This window comes from Opisthocomus hoazin, chromosome 5 (genome assembly GCF_030867145.1).
Source record: "Opisthocomus hoazin isolate bOpiHoa1 chromosome 5, bOpiHoa1.hap1, whole genome shotgun sequence".
In the NCBI taxonomy this organism is placed as follows: domain Eukaryota; kingdom Metazoa; phylum Chordata; class Aves; order Opisthocomiformes; family Opisthocomidae; genus Opisthocomus; species Opisthocomus hoazin.
The window spans coordinates 77,671,861-77,697,930 of NC_134418.1; the positions used below are offsets into that span (position 1 = coordinate 77,671,861).

The 26,070-nt window shown below is 41.8% G+C and overlaps 1 protein-coding gene across 27 annotated transcripts in view; it reads left to right on the forward strand.

The window, feature by feature from the left end:
* The window catches only part of TENM3 (teneurin transmembrane protein 3), a 1,446,905-nt gene that overhangs the window by 1,238,561 nt on the left and 182,274 nt on the right, over window positions 1-26,070 (forward strand). Inside the window, exon 1 of one of the 27 annotated variants that reach the window (XM_075421803.1) lies at window positions 11,930-12,121. The exons of 25 other annotated variants lie outside the window; for them this stretch is intronic. In XM_075421803.1, the coding sequence (XP_075277918.1) occupies window positions 12,079-12,121 (43 nt within the window). In that variant the 5' untranslated portion in view covers window positions 11,930-12,078. Of the gene's footprint in view, window positions 1-11,929; window positions 12,122-26,070 lie in introns of those variants that run through there. One more of the 27 variants, XM_075421812.1, reaches the window with a different exon arrangement.

The window sequence follows — 26,070 nt, forward strand, 5'->3', positions numbered from 1 at the left end:
GTGTTGAGTTGATTGGCACAGAAATGGATGTGTACTCTGTAAAAAAAACAACCAAACAGAAAACAACCCTAAAAAACCCAAGCATGTTTAATGCTGTTGCGTAACTTAACTTGATAATTGGGTTTTCTCTCTCCCTTCCTCCCTCCCTCCACTTAGCTCCCCCATTTCTTTTTTACTCTTGATACCTAGGTGCTCTAAATGCAGTGGCATAAAATTACAGTAAATGGAGCTAAAGAAAAATGTCTGTTCTTAAAAGCATGCAGCATAGTTTTAGCACTACTTCTCTCGTCTTTCCTTTGGACTTTACTGAAGCAGAAAGCTATCCCTGCTTACCTGGCTGCGTCAGGTTACCTTTAACAAGGTGGTGTTACGTGAGAGGTGCACACTTGCGTGTTGTCTTCAGAAGACGCGGCTAAATGCTGGGGCGGAGAAAAGGATTCTGATCCATTCATTTCATATACCTGTCCGTTAGAGCGTCTCCTTTTGTAACACTTAAATCTGTGCTCAGAGAGGTCACCCTTGACGGAGTTTCAAAGGCTGAAGCAGAGTTTCTGTTGGCATGTTTGTGTCCATGCAGGGGATCATTTTGATAGTTGGGGGGGGGAATTATAAATGGGAGGATAACATTGCGTAATTTCCGCTTGCGTACCAAAACATACACATTTAAAAACAAAAACTCTTTCCATACTTTTGGATATGACACATTGGACTATTTACTTAAATTCTGGTTTACTGAAGAAAGAAGAGTGGGAAAAAGAGGAAAAGGTACTACTTTCTACCAAAGCTACGCTCTGAAGAGAGGGTACTACTGCAATGTCATATGCAAGCTTTCAGCAGTGCCCAGCGGTGTTTGTTACAATCTACTGAGGCTGCACGAACAGTCACCTTATTTTATCCAATACTGGCATTGCCTGGCAGGGTTGTGGTATGGCTGCGGGCCGCTGGCGTGCCGTGGCTGCGGGGCACGGTCCTGGCGGAGCGGCATCAGCCTGCGTTGCCGAGCCGGAGCCCACCCGCGTCAGGCTGAGGTGGGGCTGAAGCTGGTCCAGGCTGCCTTACTTTTCTTGCACAATGTTGTTCAATATTGAAAATAATGATCTACAGGTCGGTAAATTTAAAGTATGTTATTTTTCTAAAATTATAGTCTGCATGCTTTTTTTTAATACCTGGCTTTTTTGTCAACTGTGTTAAAGAGGTGGTGGTTTTCCAATTTAACACGGCATTTCTCCGCCTTTTCCACTCAAGGCTGTAGGCAGAGCTAATGGAGCCAGGTAACTTAGCTAACCTGAACCTTTGTTTCAGTTTTGATAACTTTGCCATATGGATCTTCAAATTTGTGTTGGTAGAAGTTAGGGTGGGAACTATGTTGCATTAAAAAAAAAAAAAAAAGAAGCAGGTCTACCTGGACCTGTGTCTGTGCCTCTCTAGTTGAATCGGCCTCTGTCTAGATGGCTTATTGTTTCTGGGATGTTAATGGCAATTAAATGGTTCTGCCTAACAGTATTTTTCTCATGCATGTAAGTTTTGTGAATTAAAAGAAAAAATATGTTTTAAGACTATAGGCTGTACTTATTTGCCAGAGAAAAGCAATGAGCTTCACAGCAAATAACTCCCATCAGAATGAAGGGTTACAGTCCCAGAGTACTGATTTAAATCTGGAATAGTTACCTCTGCTTTCAAAATACAAAATCCTTAAAATTCACCACACCTTTTCACAAGAGCAGTGATTGAGAATTTCCCCTAGTGCTGCAAATGGTTTGCTAGTCCTCACGAATCCAGATCATCGGCAAATGGCTGGAGGAAGTAAGCGGGAAGTTCATAGTGCCCAGCTCTAAAACAGGCAGGGGTGGTGGGCTTGGGGGAGGGCGGGGGCGGCTGGGTTTTTCTTTTCAGTGTTGCAATTTTTATTGTATTTTTTAAAAATGCATTGACAAAGAGAAAGGAAAACAAAATATGTGCGGCACATCTGCAAATGGCTACAGCCTTGTGTAACCCACTGAATTAAATGGAGTTCCCTACAGGCACACAGAGCTGCCCACATGGAAGAAAATGTGGGACTGAGCTACAGTTAGAAGACTTAGAATATTAGTTATATTAATGAAATCAACATAGAAGCAAACCAAGTTAAAATTATGCTGTTAAAATGATTTTTTTTTCCTTTTACATTTTTGTTCACTGTCTTTTTTTTCATTTTGTTTGTCCTTCACACCCACATCCCCCAGACCTCCTTTTTCCTTTTGTTTAAGTTAGAAAAAACTTATCTGGTCCTGTGAACAAGCGTGCAATTAAGTGGTTAGAAGAAAGTAATCTCTGTGAGCAAAATGAGATCTTTGAGCATGTGAGCTAAGATGAAGCAGGTAGACTTCCATATGAAAACAGAAATCAAACTCTGATGGTTTCTAAGAGCAATATAGTTTTACTTTGATTATCTAATATTTTTATTCTGATTACCATGTTAAGAAATTTTGTTAAAAGTTGAACTGCTGACTGGAATATGGGATGTGTTTATATATGAAATGGGATCTCAAGTCTGTCTGCAGAGCAGAGGAAGAATTGTTTTGCTTGTGGCTGAGGCAGTACTGCTGTTGAGGCTTTTTCTTTCCAATCTTTTTCCTAGTTTTATGCCTGACTTTATAGTTTGGATTTTTTTTTTCCAGTTGGAGTTTTTTTGAGAATAACTTGTTGAACCTTTGAAGAGCTTACCTTGGCTTTTGTTGAGTGTACTGTAAATGTCTAAAACACAAAGTATTTTCAGACTACACTCCACCGAAGATGGTCAGTCCAAACTAACAAGGCCTCAAAAGTAAACTGTCATGTTCTGGGTTGCTGGACTAAGGGAGATGAATGAGCAGAAGCAGGCAGACTTCCTAGCCTGATGAAGAAAAAGAAAGTAATCTTCCCCCTGCTGCAAGCTTTGTCTTCTTGTCTGGTCATATGGTAAACCAGGCTTGCTGAAAGTCTTGTGCTTCCTTTGCTTTCTGAAGTGGACACATATCTGGCAAAGAAGTGTGTGGTTTAAAAAACGCAATGCTCCACTGATATTAATGAAGCCAAAAAAATAGATGGCTGATTTTGTCAAATATACCATCTTCCAGAAGCATAATTAAAATTTAGAAATTGCAATAAGCGTACTGCTGAAGTACCGTACTGCTTAAGTTTGTTTTCTTTTAGTATTTTTAATGGATATCTGTATCTCCTTTAGCGTTTTCCCCATTTCACAGTATGGTCAAGTAGTGTAGGAATGTGTAGAGCCAGACTCAGTTGTCTTTTTTTCTGAGCACAGTCCCAATATAATAGGTTTTAGCCTATAAAATGTCTTTTCTGCCCAACACATCCAAGACATGTATTTTTCAAATAGGAGGTTTGTGTTTCCAACTGGTATTTGAATTTAAATGTAGTAATAGGGAGTGTCTTGAAGAGAGCAGGAATGGCCTATTTTATCTGTATCTGATTGTGAAGAGGAGAAAGAAAAGCTTATTATCTAATCAGATCGTATTTTTAGCAGACTTCCATAATTGGCATGAGACCCTCAATCTAAGTACTTGTTTCAGAATGGAGATGAGCTGATCCTTTCGTGTTCACTGGTTAGCTGGAACACAATGTCAGTTCACACAGAGCTTAATTCTAGCCTCTGATTTAGGGGTTAGTGCCTAAACAAAGTCCAATTCTTAATGTTATAAGAAATTACTTGCTCACTCAATGTAATAATTGCAGTAAATGAAATAATTCCAATATTCCGGTTTGATTTTTTTTATTAGTTTGGTAATTTGTCTTTTATTGTAGGATGATTACTTTAGCTAGTTTCAGACATAAGTCTTGGAACATGTATGTTTTGGTGCTGCTTTTCCAGATACTGCTACTCTGAGTAGATCCAAATATGTGTTTAGTTAATCCACAAAGAATTTGGTGTAGAGGTACCCAAGCTACTGCCCAAATCAAAAGTAGTGCATCGATGTGAGCTCACTACAGTGCCTAAGATAATCAGAAGCCAGGCTTGATAGCCTGTGGTCAGTACTGCGGTGAGGTGGTTAAACTGATCCCAAGATGCAGGCAACTGTTCTGCACATTTGGCATTGTGTCAAATTGTAGAAATACACTGGCTCCCTCAAATAGCCTTTTTTCTGTTGTGCTGCAATCCTGTGTGCTGAAGAAATGATCAGAGATAGTTCAGACAACTATAGCCTATTGAGCACTCTTGCCTTCATTTTGATATTTAATTCAAGTACATGTAAATAACTGTGAAAAGCTTTCTTTACCGTTGTGGTCCAAAATAACAGTTTTTTTCATTGAGAATCTCAGCTGTGCTCTGTTCCAAAATACGCTTTTCATATATTTATTTTCTGAAGGATTAATCTTGGAAACCAAAAGTTGTCCAGGAAAGTATCGCCTGTGGTGGCAGGGTGAATTAAGTGAAGCCCACAGCTGGGTGTGTTCATTGCGTGTTCCTAATATGAAGATCCCTACTCCCTGTCAGACTTAATTAACTTGGTGCGAGAGGTGTCTTGCAGGTTGGTTTTGAACCAGTGTTCATCTGTCAGCTACCACAACTGTCTCCTGCGTACTTGAGCTATGATACCCTCAACCTTTTAATAGAAGCCAACCCAGGCAGAGTCATCAGAAGCGTAAGGTGGGTGGCAGTCACTCAGGAAACCCTCCCAAGCTTGAAGTCTTCTCCACTGCTTCAGTAAGAAGTGAAACATCTTCTGCACGCTCCCTTTGGTCGCTGAGACTTTGGAGAAAGAGGCCATTAGACTCTAAATACAGCAATGAATAAAACCGAAGCACTGGCACATAGGGCTTTTTATTTTTGTGGGATTTTTTAAACAAACTGTCACCAAATTTCACTGCAGTTCTTTACGTGGAGTAGCACCTTGTTTCTCACTGAACTGCCCTTGTACTTTGAGCCGCTGTTTCTACGTAGATACACGGTTGATAACTGGACGTCCATGTGTCCAGCTTTAGCAGAGATCGTCAGGAGCACATCTCCAGGCTGAATATTGCGGAACGTCCTCCACAAGGCTTGTCTCTCAACTTCCCAGCTCTGCCCAGTGGGAGACTGGCCAAAGTAACTATTCTGAACTCAAAGATTTTTGCTGGCTTTTCCAATAGCTAAGAATTCTTAAATGGCAAATTGTCCTCTTCTCTTTGAGATTTGATATGTGGTCGTCTTGGGGATTTTTTTATTTAGGTTTTCAATTAGGGAAAAAGAGTTGTGATAGGGATCTTAGGGCAAAAATACTTTCAGCCAGATTTGTGTGCTTTGATCTGAAGTAATGCACCAAAAGTAATAGAAGATTTAAATGGCCACCAACTTTAATGTCAGATTTGGTAGTCATTAAGATCTTTCAGGTATTCTGTAATCGTTAATTCAGTTATTGGTTCATTAAAAACGTGTATTTTTTTCATTTGCAATTCTATTGAGACTTCAGAATTATTTTGTTAGTTGCAGAACTTCTGTGTCCTCTGTGTCATAGCGGCCATTAAGCATTTCCAAATTTTTTACAAAGCACAGTCACTCTTGTAGAAGTTCTCATTCACAAATAAAAAGTGTAACTGAAAGACCATCAAAAGCACTGTATGTGCTACATATTTCCGTGTGCCTGAGAGCAGACTCCCATTTTCCCTCACTCCCATAAACCCTGGTACGAAACAGTGATATGTCATTTTTCTTTTTTTCTGAAGATTTTGCAAATAACCTTTTTGTGAAAATACCAAGGTGAACTTACTGAGGAGTGATGTAACCGTTCATATTACTCTAGCTTTGATTAATGTCTTGACAAAAGATCTCTACCAGGAGTTCCTGTGGGTTTCGCTTTCGTTGTATTCTCTAGCTGTTGAAGGGTAAATAAGTTAACTGAATATTCAATGTAATCAGCTGGGTGTTTTATTCAGGCAGTCGTTCTATCAGTACAGTCACATAGGTATTTTAGAAGATGTTGTGTTTATTATGAGAGAATCTCTACAGTACAGAGATGATCAAACAGTGAATTTTTTTGTTGTTGGCAAACTAGAATGTTTGGTGCTGAAAAAAATGAGATGATACACAAAAGGAATTTTTATCAAGTACAGACATCACTTAGTACATTGTGGTTTAGAAAACCGGAGTACCTCTTGAGTGCTCTGAGCTGAAACACGAGACCTGAATTGGGAGCTAAAAATGACCATATCTGGAGGAACGCAGATGAGTATCTTCGGCTTTCAAAGCTTAAATAACTAATCCAATTTTAGTTCTATGATTTAATAGATTTTTATAATGTAATGAACTGAACATTAGCTTCTGCCCACAAAAAAAAAAAAAAAAAGAAAAAAAGCCCTTCAGTGTTTTAAGTAAATTTTAATGAGGAAGAGCTGGTGAAGGTAAAGCAGAGTCTCCTAAAGTCTAACACCTTGTCTTTAAAAGCAATTTCTCAGGCAGGTAATGCACAATGAGTAGAGCATGCCTATACATTTGGTATTTAAAAAAGAAGAAAAAGTTGTTTTCATGTTGTGATGCAGCCACAGTGTCTTGGAGATGGAAATAGTCACACATCTGCAAATAAAAAACGTAGAGTGGAACAGTTGTGTGGTGTAAGTTTAAAAGTTCAAAATTACGTGTTTGGTTTGAATACGTCTTGTAATTTCTGTAAACTTTAGGAAGCTCATTTCTGGAGTGCCATTATTTCAAATTTTTTAATTGTTTTCAGTGCGTTCTTCAAAGAAGCATATAGATGGTGTGGTCCATGTATATACATATATGAGTATTCTCATTGATTTATGTGGTTACATATATAAAATATTCATACCTTAATAGAAACTAGAAACAGTCTTTATTGAGTTAAGTTTTGAATGTGGACACTAGGCTGCAGAAATGATTGATGGTTTTCTTACCACATGTAATAGCCTAACAGGATTTCACTAAACCTTTGCCCGCACACTTAAAAATTATCAGGAGGTTTTAAAGAGCAGATAGTATAATCTTAAACTGCTGCTTCAGTGTTGCGGAGAGATTTTCCTAACTGTGGCTTCAAAAAATAGGTCCGGAGTTTAAGGGAACTTTTGTGTGTAAATGAACACTGTAGGTTGCTGTTGCATATAGGCTGAAATACGTTGTTGTATTCATTTTGTTGAATGGAGTTCATTCATTGCATCATAACAGTTGGTTCTTTTAACAAACACTTTCCAACATAGAAATTGGAAGTAAGACTAATTATAAAATATGAGTCTATTATGTTTTTTTGTTTCTGTCTGACATTACCTGCATGTATCTTGAGAACCAGTCACAGTCCGATCTCACTATTTATTAAAAAGCTCCGAAGCCTGCACTGCTGCCTTCTGCTCCGAAGGTCCCTGCCCTTTACACCCTCACTGCAGAGTTGCCGCTGTCGCCTCCTTGCCCTCTGGTTTACTGGAGTGAACTCTGCACCTCACCGACGGTGTTGCACATCCCCTTTGATGTGCCTGACGTGTTTGTGTTTCAGCCTGGGTGGCAATGTGGCCTTTCAGCAGGTCTCCTGGCTGACCGTGCTTTGGTTTGTCCCGCGGAGCGGTATCGGAGCAGACACACCGATGCCTGCTCCACAAGTGCTCCTCTTCCCGTCCTCATCTGCCCACGGGCTCCTGCCCGCAGGGCCGCGCTGGAGCCGCCCCGAAGGGGAACCCCGAAAATACGAATCGCCTGGCTGTCGGGGTCTTGGCAGCAGCTGCTCCGCACAGCAGATCTGCTCCTGTTGGCATGCCTTGCTTTGCAATGCCCAGTGCAGCCACGGCCCGGGAGCCCGGCGTCCCTGGTGGGAGACCTTCTCACCTAGGATAGCAGGGTCCTCCTCTGATCCTGTCAGTCCTGGTGACGGCACAGGCGTCATCCTGGGAACAAGAATTTGTGATGGGGCACTTTAAGATGGGTACCAGGAGTTCATGTCATTCATCAGAGAGGAGTATTCATGTTGTATGCTGTAATCACTGTAATTAAGGACTGTAGTACAATTTTGTTGTGGGTAGCACCCTCCTGGTGTTTTTTTCTACCCCTCCTTTTGCTCAGGCTTGCATATCCTGAGGATTGAAATAATTCATCGCCAACGTACTCACTCCTGTATCACCCTGGTAATTTACTACAACTTCTCTGTTCCCCTTTGATTGGCCTCTCCATGTAGTCATGTAGCGCATAACACAAAGATGGATTGTATGGCATTCTCTGCTGGGGAAAATCAACACATAGAGCAGGCTCACTGCCAAGATGCTCATAATTAAACTGTTGCTATGGACAGGATTACATCAATGTTTCTATCAATCATTTCCTGCAGTTTTGTGGCTATTGGTACTTGGATTTTTTTAGGTTTTAGTTTTTATCTTCCTTCTACTAACCTTAGTTTTCATCTGAAGTCTTGCAGCACGTAAAGAGAGATTTATAAATAAAAATAATTATTGGAAGACATAGGAAAAAAAGATAAGCCAGTTCCATCATTCTGACTCTGTGTTTGAATACCTTTGTAGGTGTTTGCATTTACTCAGCTAGTAGAAATGGCCAGATGCAGTCACGCTCATTCAGAAGTCGTCGCATTGTTGTGACCAAAGAGTCTGTTGCAAAACTACCGAGATGTGGTAACAGTCTCTACAGCCAGAGTGTTACCAATTTGCGTTAAAATGCTGCAAATGCAGTAGAACGGCAGGTGTAATAGAAAAACAGCAGCAGAGCGGTTAAACCTGTACATTTTTTTGTCCCTCGTCCCCTCTGATTCGTGTGCCATAAGTTGTGAGATGGACTAATGACAGGATAGCGTGAAGTACACTGATGTGTTGGAACAGGGCTCACTTGCCCGCGTACGATGGCTGTACTTCACCTGCCACCGTATCATTGCTACTGTTATCCCCTATTACAGTGAGCTTCAGCAAGCAATGCTTTTGGTAGCACTCAAAATGTTTGGTATTACAGCTAACTGGTGTGCAGTGCATTAAATGTGGAGAGGGCCAGGATTACAGCACAGATAAGGTAGTCTGAGGGGTAACAAATGGTATCGAGTGCAGCTGAGATCGCTGTAACGAGATAAACAGTGTGGTGTCACAAAATTGGCTCCCAGTTGACGAAACAATCCATATTTTATAGATTGCCTTAAAAATTGAAGGATGGAGTCAATTATAGCCAATTATGATGCTACATTTACTGGAGAAGTTTTCATATCCTTTGGGGAGGAATAAGGAAATGTTTGAGTCAGTCAGCAAAAGCTTTTGCATTTGCTTCCTTGTTTTATCTGAACGCAGTTTTTTCCCTATTTCCTCAAGTGAAAACTGCATATGAAAACTCGGACCAAATTATATTTAGGAAAAATATCTAAATATTTTTTTTTAGTTCTTTCATTTTTCTTAGTGGTGAGCATAAAATTATGGTAGATAATATGGCAAATAGAACAAGAAGCTGGAACATCAGCTCCCCTCCGTTACGTTTGGGTTTACTCCAACGGAATTGTGAGTGCAGCCTGGTAATGGCAAAGCCTGCTTATAGGCAGTGCATATTGACATCTTTAATTTGACGTGCTTCTTTCCCAAAAAGGAGCCTTCGTGTCACTAAAGAGATCCCTCGTAGGTACTGCGTATTTCCAAATTTAGTCTATTAAAGCAAAAATAAAGGAATTAGAGCATGGAACAGTTTGCTGTGACCCACAGTTGCTCTGCAGTGAATAAAAGTAAAACGGGATACAAAAGCAGTGTACTGAAGATGAACAGACAAACACCCAGGCCAGCGTTCATTTAATGGCGTAGAGCTCTTTCGTTTTGCTGTCTCCCTCGTCCCGGTTTGATTCTCAGGTAGCGTACCGGGGAGCTGCGCGTCCCGTCCATCTCCCGCTGTAGGACCGACGGTGAGGAGTCGTCTCCCCTCCCTAGCAGAGCGTGCTGTTGGTAATTGATTAAAGATTCAGATATGTAGAGAACGGTGTATTCAGAGTCGAAAGCCGACAGTAAACAAGTTGTTGAGTAACGTTTCAGAGTGTTCTCCTCCTCCTGTGTTCAGGATTTCATTTCACCAGCTAGCTTCAGATGGTGACCTCGTACATGTGCCAATGACAAAAGCTACTTGTAACCATTCAGATCATGCTTTCTGCTTTATGAAATGGGATTGTAAAAATCCTCTCAAAAATGACATCTGAAATAGCATTAAAACACAATTTCCCTTTGATAAGGTTTTAAGGCACTCATATGAAAAGTGACACTGCTTGGAGTGGCTCTGTGTCAGCAGTACGCAATGTGTTGCACATAAGTGACGTTAATCCATTAAGGGTGTGAGGGGCACTTATTTTTCTCATGAAGTCATTAAATACCTTTATTGATTTCTGTTCAATCGGTTGCATTCTGCTGGCATACAGCGATCTCGAGACATGCTAATAGTGCTGTTTCTAATAATGTTTATAGACCGTAGTTTTAAAGACAGATATTACATTCAAAACAAATGAACATGTCTAAGTGAAACACAAAGGAGCTTACGGAAGCAATAATTGTACGCTGTTTGCAAATTACCCGAACCTGCTTTATTGCAGAAGATGATTTTGTGACACAGATGTTCTGAAATCAATAGTCAGCCAACTTCAGTACATTCATTGCTTTTTCTAAATGTACAAAATTAATTTATGTATTTGGACTGCTTCTGTTACATGATGATAAAGCATCTTTTAAAAATCAGACGCAAACGTGGAAACCCTGTCATAGTAAGTATAAAATTTGTAATACTGGGTTTTATGCTGAAGACTGTTGAAACTTTGGATCATAATAAGTGTTGTACATTTAACTGGCTGGTACTTTCTGTATTACTAGATTATTTTGTCATTTGAAGCAGTGTTGTGTATCTGAAATGTTAGTGGATCAAATGCCAGCAAGAGTGCTTTTCTTCATGTCTGCATGATGAACAGATCTCACAGGAGGAAGTGTGTGAGGCTCAGTTAAACATAGCGGGTGCATTTTAGGTCTGTATGAATGGGATGCGCACTAGACAAAAAAAAAAAAAAAAAAGAAGTCATGTTGTGTCCTCTCTGCTTTGATGCCATCCTAATGACTTTATCTTGACAGTTAGCCTGAGCTTGTTTCCTTACCTAACAGATAACGTCAATTGTATTTTCTGTTTTTCCTATTTAAAAGGAAATGCTTTAGGTGAGTTTCAGATCTGAAGGAAGACTTGCGATAGTCCTGTTAATTTTTGCAGCAATCTGATATTATAGTTTACCTCAGCTCTTCTAGCTTTTTTCCCTTTGGATGCAAACTGTTGATCAGAGTAGACTGCCAGCTAGACCCTGGGCATAGCAAAAGCAGACCAGTACATTTATCTCTGCAGCTAAAACATGAAGTTTTCACTTCCAAGCAGTGAATCGCATCCTGATGAGGAATTACGGTTTGTTTTGTGGGTTTCTTCACCAGGATCCTTAAGGGGCTGTGACAGGTCTTGTCGAATAGCGTTGGTCATCCTTGTCTCGGGCACCAAATGGTGCCAAATAGCGGCAAGTTTATTGCGTCGTCTCTGGAGAAGCTGTTGTTCACTCAGCGTTTTCTTCCTAAGCCGCCTGCCTGATTTCATTGAAGGAAACCTGAGCAAGGCTGTGTTATTAATGAATTATGACAAGCCTTTTGCCTATCAGGCAGAGAGGTTCCTGCTATCTCCTCTTAAGACAAAAACTTAATGGAAGATGCTCAGCTGGGCAAGCTCTCTGACGATACTCCTTAAGTGCCCATCCCAGGCTGATTCAAATACGCAGAGAGCCGTGAAGCTGCAAGTGGCAGCGTTTAATACCGTCTCCCTCATAATGCCTGAATAATTTTCCGGAGAGCGATCGCCGCAGCTGCTGCGAACGTGGTTATTTGTTTATTTTTCACCTCGGCCCTGGCGGATTGCTGACCTAGCTAATCGGCCGCGCGCGCAGGGAGCGCGGCGACGTTTCCCGGCTCGCAGTGCCGACACTCTCCCGAACGTGACAGCATCGGCAGCTGGAGCTGGAGAGCGGCTCCCGGAGCCCGGCGGAATGCCGTGGGCTGGCTCCCGGGTCCGCTCTGCGAGGGCAGCTGGGCGATGCTGGCGAAGCGCGGGGAGGAGGCGATGAGGGAGCGGGCTTATGTTTTTTCTTAATGGATGTTTGTGAGCGGGAAGGAGATGGCATGGGCTGTCCGGGTGAGTTATGGAGCGCGTTTTGCGATCTCCCTCCGGTCGGGCGGCTCATTATGTTAAACAGTGCAGCTTTTAAAGCACCGTAGCTCTCCTTTTATGTGCCTTGGCCTTCATTTGCTGAAATGCTTCGAGTTCACGGTGCTGAAGTCATTTTGGAAACGGGATGTAATTGCAAAGGTTTCTTATGCTTACCAACAGCTTTTTTGAACCAGTGTAATTATCATTACTTGTGGATACTGTAAATTGAATATCCCCTCCCTAATTACATTAAACTCAAGGGTTGGCTGCTTAAACAGCCAAATCTGAAAAGTTCACTGTTTACTATAAATAGCAAAATTGTTCTCTTAGTTCTGCTGACCTTTCAAGCGAAGTGCTGTACATGATGTCGTCAGGTGTGCATTACAGAGAGAGCTTGTAATTAGATCTGTAATGAGGAGCTCGGTTAAAATGGCTTTCTGAAAAACTTCATTTATTCGGCGTTCTCTAACTGCATGACAGAACTGAAGTTTCAGGGCGCGTCAGGACTTTTAAAGAGGCCAGCTGCCATTTCGCACTTCGCCTGCTCTGCACCATGATTTGTAGCTGCCCGGTGCTACTGCCCGAGCTCGGAGGCAGCTGCCGTAGCTTCAGCGACTTAGCCCTGCCCTTTGAAAACAACACGGGGTCAAGGGAGCGATTTATCTAGCAGTCCAAGGGTTTCTGTGATTAATGAATGTTTCGCCTCTCACTTCAGGAGACAGATAAGGACTTCATTTGTAGCGAACAGCAGGCTAAAGAGAGGGGAGAGAGAGGTGGTCGCATGGTTTTAGTTTGGTTTTCTCCAGTTAGCGCAGGTAACTTCAGTCGTGCTGAAATGTAAATCGTCTCGTCTGATAGAAGAATGCAGAGCTTTAGTTAATGAGCTGATGTGCCTGCCTTGGGTTCAGTCTGCTGCCTGTCACAGCTTCCCCAGTTGTGTGCGTTGCTTTAAGAACACTGAGGGCATTTCTCCGAGAAGCTGACTTCCACTCGCTTGCAGTGACTGAAAATTTTAATGCATTGCTACCAGCTAATCTCTGCTTTGCTTTCTTCATTCTACTTTAATTAAAATCGTGCCGTTTATTCCCTGTGGAAGTTTTTTGTTAGTCGGGGCTACTTATTTTCCCAGAGTGCTTCCTGTTGAGCATCCTTCATGACCTGTCATAAAAACGTGCTTGAACAGGACAAACTGAAAAGTGTGCTGTTGAGGAAGAAAGAAACTTCGGTTACAATTCAATGGTAGAGAATTACGGCTATAGGAAAAGAATAGGGAAAAAAATCATTATTGCATAATGGAATACTATAATATTTGAATTGAAATAACTCCTAAGTGATTTTTAATGAAATGTAAGGCTAGAACAAAGGCAAAAAGTAATTTGCAGCTTGGTCTATTTTAGATCATGTGTAATTAGTCCATCCACACTCTCCTGTAGCAACTCTTAGCTAACGGTTTTAACTAATGAAATACCCTGCATGGTTTTATTTCTTGTTCAAAAATACTTATGTTCATGTTTCATACATTTATGAGTTTAAAATTAAAGCATAATTATTCATCACAATTCTGTTTTTTCTTCCAACATACTTTCTACCTTTCTGTATTTATTCTATTACATGATATGCAAAGCTACTGTATAGATTTTTTTATTGATTGTGGTGGTAGTGTAGTTCGCGTATACCCATGCATGTGCATCTGTGAAGTGAATAGACAGTATTTTATGCAAGTAAGTAGAAAGTACTCTATGCATAGCCAGTATTGATAGACAAATTCTTGTCTGATATTTAACCATCCAAATGAAAACCAGAACAGTCTCATGGCTCATGCAATTAGACAAAGATACGTGTAGTATCAGTCCATTAGCTGACAGGCAAATCTCTTCTCATAAAAGCAAGAAGTAGATGTTTTAGTAGAGATGTGCAGAGATTAGCTAGAAATCTAAAGGCCTAGACTTAATTTAGTTATTCCCCATTACAGAACCTCAGTGGGTAAAAACATTTGTGTGTTGTTCAAGCGCCGAAGTCCAATTCCAGCGGCACCTTGAACAGGCTAGCTGATGGGAAACAAAATGAGGAAAAGAGAGCAGTGAGAAAGGCAAGAGTGTAAAGATTGTTAGATTCATTTGTTTCTACTTACCCTTTTGTGGGCACTTGTGCTTACCCTTCAGGCTTAAAATCTTCAGTCACTTCAAAATGGCACAGCAAAGTAATCTTTAGCTTGCTGTATGCTGCTAGAGTGAAGGCAAATCTTCAAAGTTGTCTTTTCCCAGCTATTTCAAATACTAGTAAAGCTTGTGAATTTAGCAGTAGCTGAGCTTTTGATACACAATAAAGCTTTTTAACTGAGCTCATTGGTTGTGTGTGTGTTGTCAACCTGTTTTTGTTGAATGATTTATCCCCAAGTACCTAGAGGGTATTGTTGCCTTGAATTTTGGGTACAGTCTCAGAGAAAACTCTTATGAAACTGAGATGCAGACAGTGTTAAAACTGCTGTCTTTGTCCCCCTAATTGTAGGTCACTCTTCTGCATTAAACGTCTTTCTGTTTTGCTCCTACCTTTGTAAAAGTGAACACAAAATACTGAGTGATGAAGTGCGTTCCCTCATCTCCTCCCGGCTGGAAGCAGGGACAGTGTATGAACTGGGTGGCATTACAAAGTGGCATAATTGGGTTCTCTGTTTGGCTTCCTGTTCAGCTCCTAACAATACCTAATATTTGGGCTGCTTCCTTTTGGCAGCTGAGCACTGAGCTGACATTTTGATGGCACTATTTGTTATAACCCCAAGGTCTCGATCCTGAGCGATAATGTTCAGCTCAGAGCCCATCACTATACATGTGAAGTTAAGGTTATATTTTCCCTTGTGCATCACTCTACACTTATCCGCACTGAATTTAATTTACCATTTCATTGTCTAGTCACTCAATTTCATAAGGTCCTGTGATTCTTCACCACTTGCCCTCATCCTTACTGCCCTGAATCAGTCAGTATCTGCAAACTTGATTGTTTCAGTGCACAGCTACCTTTCCAGGTCAATTACAGGTATGGAAAGAGGAGCTGGTCTCAGTGCAGATCCCTGTGGTACTCCACTGGTAGGCTTCCTCCGCTATGCAGGCTTGACCATTTACCACTAATTTCTGGTTATGTCTTTTAATCAGTTATGTTGCCGTGCAGGGACCTCTATTCTGCCATGGGTGCTTAGTTTCTTTAAAAGCCTTTGGTGGAGTATTTGTTAAAAGCCTTTTGGAAATCTACTTAGGTTGTGCTGGCTGGATCACTGGTTTCATGTGTTTGTTTGAACTATTAAAAGAATTGGGTTGATTTTGTAAGACAGGACTTCACTTTATGAAAATGGAAATTCGACTCTTCTCAGACATGTGCCCACTTAGTGTAGTTGTTATTGTAGTTTCTATTACCTTAACTAGCATATAGACATCAGGCTTGCAGATTGCCGTTCCCTGGAGCTTTTCTGGAACCTGTATTAGAAGTTGGCAGCACATCAGCCACATTGGAGGCCTTGAGTAGCAAGGCACTGGGGAGAGGGATGACACATCGTCATTAGTAAGTCAGCTACTCTACCTCTGAATTTTCACTCTCGGATGAATGCTGTCTGGTGCCAGCCATTTGTTACTTCGCACAGAGAAAGGACGGGGGTTTTTTGTTGTGCACTTCTGTAATGCCCAGCACAACAGAGTTCTGTGTACCAACCAGCGTAATAATAGTCATAAATTAAAATCAGATCAGTTGTTAAAAACTGGGTTAAAAAACCCATGACTATTAACTGCAAGTTTTAGTGATATACTGTTCTGGTTTGGTTTGTTTGATTTTGTGTATTTTCATTTCCCTTACCGGTGTTTAAGAGAGTAATGTAAATGGCTGAAGAAAGGGCAAGATTTCATTTACAGAGAATGAGACTTTAAAAATCCTGAAAGTATATACAGTGGTTATTTCAGTTATATAAATCTGAGATGTTATTTGAAACCATAGTACTCTAGAAAAAGTCACATGGAAGCAGTATTCTTAATTCGACAGTTTCCTTTTAATAAAAACACATACGGCCTCCATCAGTAATTATCAATCTTAAATTACATTAGTCAAATTTTAGCTCGTGAATAACAAATGTGCACCAGTGCCATGCCTGGTTTCTGAGTGAAACTTTTGTGATTTTTCAATTTCGGGGAATATTCCTTTGGCATTCCTCATTACACAGCTCTCATTCAAAGCTGAGCGAAGTTATGAGCTGTTTAAAAAAACGGCTGAAGGAGAAGTTTTGGGGTCAATATCTACCATTTCTTTGGACAAAGCCATGTCAATGTATTACGTATTCATATTTTAGGGATTCAGAACTGGTTTTTAGTCACACTGGGCTTAATTTGAATCTGTCAAGTTTTTGAGCTCTTTTAACTCCCTGAAGTGGGGTTCCCGCCCCACAAGGCAGAAGAGCATTGCGGGTGAAATGCTTGACAGCAGGTCCTTGTGCTGCTTGAAAGCAAAAAGCAATAAGGCTTCTCAGGTGTCTCCAGAAGCACAGCCACGATTTTACTGCAAAGCTCAGCTGAAGAAAGCTCCCTCCCACTCAAGGTGGAGGCAGAGCAAAAGATTGTCTGTTCTTGCTTTTATCTTAAGCAAACGGGCTTTGTGGTCCTGCATAGGGTCCCACTTGATGTACAGACTGGCAGCTCTGATCCTCCAACTTCGCTTTGCTCTGTATTGCACGTCCTGTCAGCCCTCCGTGGGAGCGATGACTGATTCTCTTTTTGTTCTGCCATGGGCATTCAGGGGCATGAGGTATGATTCATCACAGACATCCCGCTCAGTCTGATACTCCATCGTGCTCGTATCGGAAGCATGAGAAAAGAATACCATTGTAACTGGAATTGTAGAATTTTTCCAGTTATGTTTAGGGACTTTGTCAATTCGAGAAAGAAACAAGTTGTGTATCGGTAAGTTTTCAGTTAATCAAGATGAAGGTAGGAAAGGTGGAGAGAGACACAAACAGGGCAAAAATGACCAGGTAATGACACAAAATGAGTTACAGATGATACATGGAACTAACATGATGTGCATTTAACTTAAACTGTTTGGCAGGCAAAGATTAAATGGAAATCTACCTGTAGTACTGAGCACTGCTTATACAGGGGTTTTGATAGTGATCTCATTCTGTGCTTTCTTTTTTTTTCTTTTCAATTACTATGGTCAGACCAAGAAGCTGAAGTACCCTCATAATTCTGTACCTACACAAAGAAATACAATGTAAAAGAATTGCCAAGTTCTCTTCCAACCCCACTTTTTCATTATAAATACGTGCACTTTACAGAATTGCTGGCTTCAGGAAGGCTTCCCCACATCCCTCCCCACTGTATTCATAGTCTATAGAGAAATCCTCTGGGTTTTGCCTTCAGAAAGATCTCTTTGGCAAAGTATCTTGGAGCATCAGAAACAGGGCAAGGAACAAGATGGATGTCAGTGCTCCAGTTTGCTTGGACATTGGCAAGATCCAGCTGTCGGGTTTGGTATTGAGGTAAAAAATCCCTCACTGGTCCAAATGGCAAAAAAAAACTTTGAGGCATTTTGTCTTAGGTTGTGCTTTGAGTGAGGATCACCTGCTAGGATTATATAGACATATTACACCCATGTTAAATCCAGTTCATTACAGGGACCTTGAGCATTTGTCTCCTGAGGACTGGATTGCTAACATCTACGTAATAATAATTTGAAAACTGTAGGAGAGAAACTGTTTAACAAGAAGATTTTGAAAGTATTTTTTCCAAACATAAAATAAAGATGGAAGAAGACACACAATCTACTTTTTAAAGCAAAAAAATAAGGCAGGGTGGGAGTTTAGGTAAGGATGATGAGAGGCATTATGTAGAAGATGGTCCGGTCTTTGGGAGCTTCCTGAAGACATTCCAGGGACAGGCATGAGCTGTGGGCTTGTGCGTACCAGCAGGTCATGGCAGCTGAGTTAGATGTCCACATTGCCTTCTTACTACATAGCGTCTCAAGCAGAAGACTGTGTACATCCACACACGTACTTTTTCACACCTGCCTGGAGTGTCTAAGACAACAGTGTTAAACTTCAGGTTTGGTGTCAGGCATGGTACTTTCTGGATGCAAACTGGCCGTTTGTGCTTCCTTCTTAAGTGTATAATAGCAATCAGTGTAAGAAAATCATGGAGCACTGTGAGTGGAAGTGCTGTTGGAGTTCCCGTAGGGAAGAAGAGATCTCAAGATAAACAATGAAGCTTGGTCTGTTTCCAGACCTTCTTTGCAGTGAGCAGCTACAAGAATGCAGAGATAAACTGGGAGCGACCATAAAATTATTTCAGTGGGTGACTACATCCAGATATTTTGTGTAGGGAATTTGTCACGAGTGTTCTTTCGGCTCCTTTCTGTAGCTGGGGGTTGCGCAGCTCGTAGCCTGCGTGCTGGATTTGCAGCCCAGTGGTTCGTGCAGTCAGTCCTCTGCTGCCTCTCAAGGCCTGGCTGAAACCTTTGGGTGATCGGCCTTCGGTTCTCCGGCTCCCACTTCTTCGCCGCACAGCAGCCCAGCCTTGCTTGCAGCCAGCACGCTTTCTGCTCCAGGCAGCCCTTCAGTGAGGAGGGTAACCAAGGCCAAGCTGTGTGAATTATTCCTCAGCCAGGGTCTGCTCCCAGCTGCCCCCTTTCCTGGCGGCAAGGGAGCAGGCAGGGACTCAGCTGGGCACAAGCCCAGGGGTATCACGCGTGCAGAATAGTCATCATGTGTTGTGTGTTTAGTAAATCCAGCTTTTCTGGAAAGCGTTACGCCTTCCACTCCGGCTGTGCGCTTGCGGTCCAGCTGATTCTCCCAGGCCCAGCCCCATTTGGCCGGTTCTCCCCAGCCTGCAGACGGTGCTGCTCCTGCCATGGCTCGGAGCTGAACCCTGCTGCGGTAGCTGACACGGCTTTGTTGCCAAATGTACCGTCATTTCACCGGCAACACTGAGAATAATCCCAGACTTCGCTGGTACAGGCGCTACCTCCTTAAAACGTAGGCTGGGAGAACAACTAACAGATTCCTCCTTTTTGCATGTTTATTTTAGGTCTTAATAGACTTAAGTATTTCAGGACTCTGTAGTAAAATAAATGCCTGAGGGAGCCTAAAATGTTCACACATAACTAGGGCTGGCAGGAGAACAAGAATTCAGTGTCATGAAAAATTTAGCAGGCTTGGCATGCGCCTTGATGAGGAACTAAACACAGTTCTTCAGAGATTTTGATGAAAAAAAGAGAGGGGAAAACAAGTTGCTCTGCTATCAGCTGAGGGCTCATTAGCTGGGGCGCTCACCTGGAAGGTGGGAGACTCAGACTTAATTCTCTGGCCTGAATCAAGCAGAACATTCAAGTGTCTTTTCTCTGGTTAGCTGCTGTCTCTGCGGTTTTGCCTTTCTTACACTGACCAAAGGTTGGGGTAACCATCTGAGATGGTTCACCAGGAGCAGGTGGTTGTAAAGGTGGTTCTGAGTTGCTTCTCATGTTGATGAGTCTACAGTTCCTTTTGGTAAATGGTTGGGGGATACTCCATAAAGAAGTGCCTAACTGTATCCACTTAGCACATTTTTGTAAATATCTCTTCATCACAAGAAACAATGGCATTACCAATATTACCTGTGTATTTATGTTATTCCATGTACATGTCCCAAAATGCTGTAAATAATTTCTAAGTACGTTGTGGTATGCCAGTGGGATACATTAAATGGCATAGTTATTAGTGCTACATTCAACACTCCCACATGTTCTTAGGGGTTCTGCTGGGACCAGGGCCGTTTAGCATCTTTGTCGGCGACATGGACGGTGCGATTGAGTGCACCCTCAGCAAGTTTGCCGACGACACCAAGCTGTGTGGTGCGGCTGACACTCTGGAGGGAAGGGATGCCATCCAGAGGGACCTGGACAGGCTTGAGAGGTGGGCCCCATGCGAACCTCATGAACTTCAACAAGGTGAAGTGCAGAGTCCTGCACATGGGTCGGGGCAACTCCAAGGTAAAATACAGGCTGGGTGCAGAGTGGATTGAGAGCAGCCCTGAGGAGGAGGACTTAGGGTTGCTGGTTAATGAGAAGCTCAACATGACCTGGCAATGTGCACTCACACACCACAAGGCCGACCGTGCCCTGGGCTGCATCCACAGCAGCGTGGCCAGCAGGAAGAGGGAGGGGATTCTGCCCCTCTGCTCCGCTCTGGTGAGACCCCCCCCAGGAGTCTTGCATCCAGCTCTGGAGCCCCCAGCACAGGGCAGACAGGGACCTGTTGGAGCGGGGCCAGAGGAGGCCACAGCAATGATCCGAGGGCTGGAACCCCACTGCTGTGAGGAAAGGTTGGGAGAGTTGGGGCTGTTCAGCCAGGAGAAGAGAAGGCTGTGGGGAGACCCTGTAGTGGCCTTCCAGTACCTGAAGGGGCCTACAAGAAAGCCGGAGAGGGACTTTTTACAAGGGCATGTGGAGAAGCTGTGGCTGCCCCCTCCCTGGCAGTGTTCAAGGTCAGGTTGGGAGGTGCTTTGAGCAACCTGGTCTGGTGGAAGATGTCCCTGCCCATGGCAGGGGGGTTGGAACTAGATAACCTATAAGGTCCCTTCCAACCCAAATGATTCTATGATTCTTGTTTTGATATTTTTTAGTGGAAGTTTCCTTCCTTTTCTGCAATAAATTAATTTGTAACTGAAGAAGCATATGAAACTCTTTAATTGTGGTGTGAGGGAAAATAAAAAAAGGTGTCGATTAAGAAGAAAGGTGTATGCAAATAAAAGGGCAAGGGCAGATGAGATGGAAGAAGGTAGAGCGGTAAAGATTTCCTTGGCTGTGAAAGGGAAGACTGGGACATCATGAAGCCTTGTCTCTAGGAGGTCATAGGTGCCGTGATTTCCATGGCACTGCCTTGGCTTTATATATGTTGTGCAGTGCTCAGAGGTGCATTGCCTGCCAGTTTTGCAGCGTTCAATTCATAACCTTTGCAGGCGATAGGAGGCATGCAAGATAAAAATACAGTATTTTGCAAAGTAAAAAGGAGAGGGAACATGCATTTCTGGCCCCAAACTTAGATCTTGGTAGGAGATGCCTGGAAGCAAGAAGGTAATTTGGTGTACTCTGTCCAGCAACTTTACATTCAACTAGCGTGGGAACCCCACCTTCAAAGCCTGGTTTATAGAAAACTAGAGGGATTTTTTTCTGTTTTTTATGGGTAACATCAGTGAAGACTAATCTGAACTGGGTTGGGAGGGGAAGAGCTGGATGCGTTTTAATCCAATAGATTCCATGAAAACAGACTGTAACCATAAAAATGTCAAATAAAACAGTGGTGTTGTATATTATTGTTTATAATGAATTGTTTTCTGCTTTTTCTGCTAATGGGGCATTTTCATAAATTTATTTTCCTTCCAAATGGATATGTTGTTGTTCCCATGGAGCAGCTGCGGTAACATATTGTACTTGCATGTTAGGATTTTTTCTTTCAAATGGAGTGATGTATGAGTCATTTATACCTAAAACATAGTAAAACTTACTATACCATCATTCATACCACATCATCTGAAGGAAACAGATCCAAAAAGACACTTGCAGTGAAAGTTGGATTCCTTAGAGTTTGCATGGGCTGATGAACGTTACGGGCTGATGCATCATTTTTATTCAAAAGAAATTTGTGTATGATTCTTAATATCACTGCCTGCTCACCTCAGCACACATAATCTTAACAGCAATGTGACAGTGGGGTTTGTATTAAACTGCATTGATTAACATCCTCCTCTATTTGACAGGATCTGACTTTGAAGTATCCTGTGATTTGTTTTCTACTTGTGGATGTAAAAATTCTGACCAAGAATTGACTTCGCAGGCTGTAACTGCTTCAGAAAACACATAATGAATGGTAACTGCTTCAGAAAACATGTAATGAATAATTATTTGGACTGCTAGGATACCTCAAAGATAAATAACAAATACAAACAACACAAAGAAAAGAAAGCATCTCAGATATCTGAGCAATAGAGCTAACACTATTCCTTTGTCTTTATCTCTTCGTGTAGATACCATGGCATTTAGAGTGTAGGAGGAGTAGCATGTAGTAACAGCAACAGTATCAGAACACTGCATGCATGTTAGGCATAAACATGCCAGAGCACTGAAGGAATTAAATGTGGGTAAATCCAGTTTCAATTCTATATTTCTCTTTTTCTCTCTGCTTATAAATTGCATTTTATATGGTCTGATCCTTTCAGAATGAATGTTTAGCTTGTAAGTGTTCCTGCGTAATCTTTTCCTTACATATTGCTGCATTATCAAGCATCATATAAAATTAGTTACTTTGTCCTGATATGAACGTGGACAAAGTCAAGCATTAGTTGGCTTTTTCAGGGCCTGCTCTCATAATTGGTTGCATTACTTCTTTTCATAAAAAGAGCATTGTGTGAATACAAATGTAATCTTGGCCAAGAACCTGTTCAAAAGTGTCTTTTTCAGAGGGGAAAAAAGCAGTCAAATAAGGAATTTGTTCGTGTCTTTTCTTATCAGTAAGTGCTTTGGTAGATGTTTTGGCAGTAGAGATTTATGAAGGCCGATGTGAGGGAGTGGGTAATCTTGGAAAGCATGTGCAATAACATGTATGGGGAGTTGTAGTTGGGCAGGGCAGGGCTTCCAGACCGGTGCCTTTAAATGCTCTCGGTGTAGTTATTGGCTTTTATCTGGCAGGTTTTACAGGTACTGAGATGTGCATCTTGAAAGTATAATGCTTCAACATTAATAATTTTTCGGGAACTTGGAGGCGTATATAGCTTCTGCTGGTGATCCTGGCGTTTAGACGAAGAGCAGTTGTTTCAGAGTTTGCAAAGCACTCAGACGAGAACTTGCTTTCATCTCCTTTCGAAGAGATGGAAAACCTCTGTCTGTCGGCAGGTTTGGATGGCCCAGCTGGCATTTCCCTTGTCCTTGGGCAGAGGCCCAAGGATCCTGGCAGCAGCTTGGTAAAGAGGCTTTGTTACCCTTGGCTCAGGTCAGGCGTAAACAAGTATTTCCTCTATTTTGGGATTTTCCTTGTATGTGTTTTGGCCCAGTCTTTTGGACCTTTTCTATTTTCATTGAGATAAAACCTCTTAGAAATAACCGGTGTGGTTTGCTTTACATTGTTTTTTACTATTTTTGAAGTGGTCAGATTGGCAAAGAAATAAAGATTACATTATTACTGCTGGGTTTTATAGCTAACTTTTCATGAAACTTTATTAGAACCTCCTTTTGTTCATTAGCTCATAACTTTAGGAAAAGCACTTTTGGATTGAAATTTTCCATGTTTAGTCTGAGGCCAAAGGGTTTTTTTTACCTCCATTCAGCATTTTCTGACCTACCTAAGCTAATGTGAGGGATTTGTATATTTTTTTAAGGAATCTTAAGTCTGTGTTCTTATAAACTTGAATGGATAACTAACTATTTGAAATTTATGATTTTGAATTGTACATATAGCTAGAGCACAATCCAGTCCTGCCAAGTATAAACACAGATAAAATATTACCAAATTAAACACTATCAAATAGGGGTTTATATAACTAGTCAAAACATATTCTATTTTAGATGGCAGTAGTTTCTTATGGTGGGAGAGCATGATTTAAAATGTGCAAGTTTGTAGTGCTTTACAAATCCTGTATAAATTTTCTCACCAGTTAAACATTATTGTTTATATATTTAGGCAAAACAAAGGACTTTGTTGACGTGGATTTTCTGTTTAATGCTGAATTCCCAGCGACACCTAAATAGAGTCCAGCTTTCTCCGCGTTCTCAGTACCCAACAGTTTTTATTGTTCTCAGTTTTCTAAATCATCCCTCAACGAGACTGGGCTTTGTCAGAAATCTGGCCCTCAAATGCCGCCTCCAGCCCATTTCAACACCGCTGCCTTAGCGGCTTTGGTAGCGAGCTAACTTTGGTGGTCATGCGGCGGGTTTTCATTTAAGCTTTCCAGCTTCCTGCCGGTGGTGGTCTATTTGTTTCTAAGGTAGAAACATTTTCTCCACATGGGCAAAGCTGATAAGTTCTGTTCCAGCAGGGAAATAAATTACATACTAGATGTAATGAGACATCAATGTCCAGTAAATGTCCTGTTGCTTGCGAGAGTGGTACTGCGTGAGACAACAGTTGATAATTTTCTGGGAATTCTATAATTCCTTCCCTCCCCAAAATTCCTTTGTTAAGGAGTTACATTTAATATAGCAGAAAAAAAGCCCCAATAAGGAGTGAAACTTAAAAGTGCAGCAGGGATGGAAGGGCTTTTGAAAACGGAGTGATGAAGAGCTTACAAGAATACGTACGCAGTTGCGTTACCTTCAGGCGTACAAACCCTGTGAAGTTCAGAACTTCTTCACTGGTTAGCCAAGTTCGATGTTTCATTAGGAGGACTGCTTTCTCCTTTCTAAACTTACGCTTTTGTAAGCATCACGTGGTTCGTCGGTTTTACGAGAAGTTTTATTGGTTTACTTTGTTTTATGGGGAAAACACACGGTGTAGCGGGAAGATGTTTTGTTTCATGTGGAGGGCTCTGGCGGAAGCGCTGCTCGTTCTGGTGGCTGCCCACAGTGTGCGGGTCCCTGCGGTCTCCTGCTCCTCATGGAGCTCACGTCGGGGCGCGTGCCAGGCCCCGGGGCTGGCTTCCATCAGAAGCTGGTGAAGATGGCAACCGTCATCACATCCTTCCTCCTCCTCTGCTATGCCACAGTCCTAATCTTTTGAAATAGCTAATGGTCTGAAAAATGCAGCTAACAGGGATATAAATAACCACTGATTTGACTACTGAGAGGTAAGATACTATTTTTATAGGTGAGTTTTATGGAATACTTTTTCAGCAGTTTGTTGATCTTTGTTAGCTTTTATCAAAATCTCTTTAAATTGCCACGTTCCCTTCTAAGAAAGTAAGTCATATCCTGTGGTCTGCAAGCACGGGCAATCAGATGTCATTAAGAGCTTCTCTGGATGCTTTGCTTCAAAGGTATGGTTCCCTTTATAGCGGACTGCAAGGCAGCACCCACACTGGGAGCAAAAGTAGGCAGTACTGGCACCCCTACCATTGCTTTGACTGCTTTCCTCGGTTAGAGCCCGGTAGACTTAAGAAAACAACATTTAATTAATTAGTATTTATTTGGATTCCTCTTTAGACTACTTCTTACAAGGGTGAGAGGAATGGGGGTGGGAAATCACCTGATTCTGAAAACTGGATGATTTGCAAGTCATTCTCAGAAGATTTATTTTCTCTTTAGCAAGCCTCTCCCCCACTCCCTTCCAAAAAAAAAAAAATAAAAAAAAAAAAATAAAAAAAACCCCGAAGTCCTCTTGTGCTCTTCAAGATATTTCCTGCCCTGTTCCGAAAAGACTTTTTCTGCCTCCCTTAATTTAGCCCAAAGCAACGTTGAAAACATGAAGTACGTAGGCTACCAGAAAGTCATGCTGGAGGAATGATAAACCAGATGTGACATGGCTCAATCCATTTCACCTCTAATAACAAAAAGTCACGGAGAGGAAGAATAAAGAAACATTTCTTCAAAGGTTACTTTTTTAGGCGATTACTCTTTACGAATTGCCATCTGAAAGAATATCAGCATCCAGAAAAATTAGTCTTTTACAAAGGTCAGGACTGAGAGCGGGAACTTGGTAAACTCTTCAGCCTCGCCGCGGGGTGAGTGTGAGACACGCGCGGGCTGAGCGTGGCTGTCCCCCGTACACCGGCTGCAGCGTGGGCCAGCGGCTCCATTGCTGATGCTCGGTTCCATTTCTAGAAATGCAAAAAAAAACCCAGTGGTGGGGATTTTTCCTGATTTTTGCCTATGTCTGTGATGGGTTTGTAGTTTGGGGGGTTTTAACATGAAAATCCCGCAGGTTTTTGAGAAGGGCTGGATTCTGTCTATGGCTCTGTGTGATGCTGACTTAGTTGTTAATTTTGCACGTGAATTGGTCAGCA